The sequence below is a fragment of the Sinocyclocheilus rhinocerous genome, unplaced genomic scaffold (genome assembly GCF_001515625.1).
Source record: "Sinocyclocheilus rhinocerous isolate Xijiao unplaced genomic scaffold, SAMN03320098_v1.1 scaffold682, whole genome shotgun sequence".
Lineage (NCBI taxonomy): Eukaryota > Metazoa > Chordata > Actinopteri > Cypriniformes > Cyprinidae > Sinocyclocheilus > Sinocyclocheilus rhinocerous.
In genome coordinates, this window is record NW_015642528.1 from 10,620 (window position 1) to 14,262 (window position 3,643).

At 37.4% G+C, this 3,643-nt stretch overlaps 1 protein-coding gene across 2 annotated transcripts in view; it reads right to left on the reverse strand.

Annotated features, from left to right (window-relative positions):
- Positions 1–429: 429 nt before the first annotated feature.
- The window catches only part of LOC107756102 (zinc finger and BTB domain-containing protein 16-A-like), a 12,999-nt gene continuing 9,785 nt past the window's right edge, over positions 430–3,643 (reverse strand). For both annotated transcript variants that reach the window (XM_016573089.1, XM_016573090.1), the window contains exon 3: positions 430–1,367. In XM_016573089.1, coding sequence (XP_016428575.1) covers positions 1,361–1,367 — 7 coding nt within the window. In that variant the 3' untranslated portion in view covers positions 430–1,360. The remainder of the gene's footprint in view (positions 1,368–3,643) is intronic.

Consider the following 3,643-nt stretch of genomic DNA (forward strand, 5'->3'; position numbering starts at 1 on the left):
AAGATATTTAAAATACTATTAAAGGTATAGTTCGCCCAAAAATGAAAATTCTTTCATCATTTACTCACCCTCAAGTTGTTCTAAACCTGTATGAGTTTCTTTGTTCTGTTGAGCCCAAAAGAGGATATTTTGAAGAATGTTGGTAAGCAAACAGTTGACGGTAGCCATTGACTTCCTAAAAAAACAATCAATTGTTTGGTTACCAATATTCTTCAAAATATCTTCTTTTGTGTTCAGAGGAAAGAAATTTGTTTAGATTTGAAACAACTTGACGGTGAGTAAGTGATGACAGAATTTTCATTTTGAGGTGAAATTTCCTTTCCAGACAAATACAGTGAAAACAAATCTATAAGGTCAAATAGTTACTAAATGATAGAGATCATTTTATAGGGCAAATGTAAAGAACCAGAAGTTACAAGGCAATAAAATCTTTAATTTTCTGTAAAGTGGCAGTACAGCAACTATAGCATTTTCCCATCAATTCAACCGAATGAACTGATTCAGACTAGCAGTGAATCTGATTTCGGACCAGTCACACAAGTGAGACAAGACAAGAATAGGGCCAAAAAGACAAGCCCACCTTCTATGAAACACCAGCGTTTTATCTCGACCAGCCGGCTTTCGCTTCATCTACATCACCACGGCCACTGTTTAAATCTGATTTTGATGCACGTATATGCGCATCTACATCTGTGGCGGAGCAGAATGGCTTCAGATATATTCGCAGATGGTTAGTGTGCCACCTGGCACCGCAGTGGGCTTGCAGCGCCCTGCTCTGTCTGTAATCCTTCCATCTCCAGTTGCAGAAAGCAGATAAGAAAGCGGCCAGTGAAAAGCACCTCAGTGAAAAAAGCCTTGTGAGCAACCGTCATGTCTTTTTACTGGGCATGCCAGATGCCTATCGCTTTAATAATATGGCGCAGCGCTGTCTGCGTTTACTTTTATTCCTTATTCATGTGCGAATCAAAAAGTCTCTTATTTTCTACATGCGAGTGCCGAACCCAAACCCTGTGTAGGTGATGCCTTAGATACGAGTAGACAGAAGCGAATCAAATAAGAGTTAGGTGGCGAAATTCACCTGATGGACTGCTCTGATACACGAATCAACAAACTTGTTTTCGTCAGCGAGGCTCTGAAGATACAGAGCTGCAGTCAAGGTGCGCAAGTCCAATACACATGATGCAACCTAGTGTTAAGTCTTTAATCGATACATCTCTTGTCTTGACAGTGAGGACAGAAGGCAGATTCCAGATCAGAGGGGTGGCGGTGTAAATCTTTACAGTTCAAGCGGGGCTTTTAAAGCCTGTCCATAATTGGGTGCCTGCCAGCTGCTGCCGTATGTGGGCTGCATAGACAAATACTAGCATCTGAAAGAAAAAGTATTGAAAAATACACATATTTCACAGGCATTAAATAAATATGGTTTGCTTATCGCTAAATAAAAACATAAATGTTTGTGATGGCATATTCTATAATAATATACAACAATAAATTAAAGGGTTAGTTCACCCAAAAAATGAAAATTCTGTAAAAAAAATGAGATCTGTAAAATCCATGTGACACTAGTGGTTCATCCGCAATTATATGAAGCTACGAGAATACTTTTTGTCAGCTGCGTCACACGGATACACTGTTTCCATTCAGATCAAATCACAACAAAGTAGGAAACAGATCCGGCGTGACGCAGCTGACACAGAACAGCATACGTTGTTTACGTCCAGCGGATATTCTCCAAAATGGCACCAAGGTGATGTGGAAGGGAAAGAATTGTTGAATAAAGTCGTAATTTTTTTTTCTTTTGCGCTCAAAAAGTATTCTCGTAGCTTCGTATAATTGCGGATGAACCACTGATGTCACATGGATTATTTTACAGATCCCCTTGCTACGTTTCTGGACTTGGGAACATTTCAGTTGCGTTGCGGTCTATGCTGGGTCAGACAGCTCTTTTGATTCCATCAAAAATATCTTCATTTGTGTTCCGAAGATGAATGAAGGTCTTACGGGTTTGAAACGACATGAGGGTGAGTAATTAATGACAGAATTTTCATTTTTGGGTGAACTAACCCTTGTGTGAAAAAACCTGTGAATGAATTCACACTACTTGGTTGAAAAGCTATGATTTCCTCTTTCTAAAGGGTCTTCCTTACCACCGAATATTGTGAGAAAGAGAGTAGCTTTAATTAGGCAATGACTCAATTTCACTCTCAAAACATTAACAAAACTAATCTCGAACATAAAATAGGCATTTCAGATTTTTAGACAACTAGACATGAGAATCCTAAATTTCACAAGACAAAATTTCTTGTCCCAGAAATGTATTGAAAGGTCAAAATCATTTTTGGGAGGCATTATTTCCATTTTCAGAGCAGCTATGAGGAGTTTCAGAAACTTAATTGGCTAACTTGACCAAGTGAAGGGTCCACTTGTTTGAAGTCTCTTTGGCTTAATTGCAATCATTCTTAATTACCATAAGGCTTTAGAGTTAAACACCACACTATCAAATCAGCTGGCACAGAGGACGTTTCATTTTTAAGGCGACCTAAATGGATAACCTGTCCAAGACTTTCCAGGACATTATGCCTGGGCATTATGCATGTGACATATATACAGTATATCCACCATATATCACACTGTATGGCATATAAATATGGCATATAACTGAAAGTCCAGAAATGTATTGAAAGGTCCCATTTTAATGCCCAAAAATAAAAAAGTGGTTTAAAGGGTTAGTTCGCCCCAAAATTAAAATTAGGCTGCGTTTTACTCACCCCCGATGCATCCTAGGTGTATATGACTTTCTTCTTTCAGACGAATCCAGTCGGAGTTATATTAAAAATTGTCTTTGATCTTTCAAGCTCTATCGTTGTACTCAGCAGGTGTTGCATTCCTTCAGTTCAAAAGACGTGAAATAAAAAAGCATGACGTATGGGGTCTGAAAGAAGAAAGTCATATACACCTAGGATGCATCGGGGGTGAGTAAAACGCAGCCTAATTTTCATTTTGGGGTGAACTAACCCTTTAATTTAGTAAACCTAGGCAGATTGTTTGCGGATTTAGAAATAATTTTTTTTCTAAAAAAGTAAAAAATTATGCAATTTGTGTGTCAGGTTTTATTACCAATTTAAAATATTTCTCGTAAAAAAATTTTTAAATTTCACTCATTAATAGGAGCTCTACTTGTATGCATTAGGGATGTGCATCTCATGACTCAGGCCGATACGATACGCATCTCGATGCATAGCCAACGATACGATACATTAAAGATACATATGAAGCACCAAGCAGAAAGGCTCTCTGGTTTTATGACAGCTGTACCTTTGCAGAACAGATAGCAGAACATTAGAACAATACAATCTAAAATTGCTCTTTAAAGCATTAAAATAACTAAATTAAAAGTTAAAATCACTGAATTAAAATGAAAATAAATAATAAAGAAAATGACTTCTAAACTGCTATAAGAAACACACATTAACTCATTTGACTTATTTGACATTTAACTTAATTAGTACTGAACTAGCTTACATTTGATTTACAGTTACTGCTATCATAAAAATTAGAGCCCGACTGATATGGGTTTTTTGGGGCCGATACCGATATTAGGGAGTTAAAAAAAAAAAGGCCGATATCGAGATATCGGGCGATA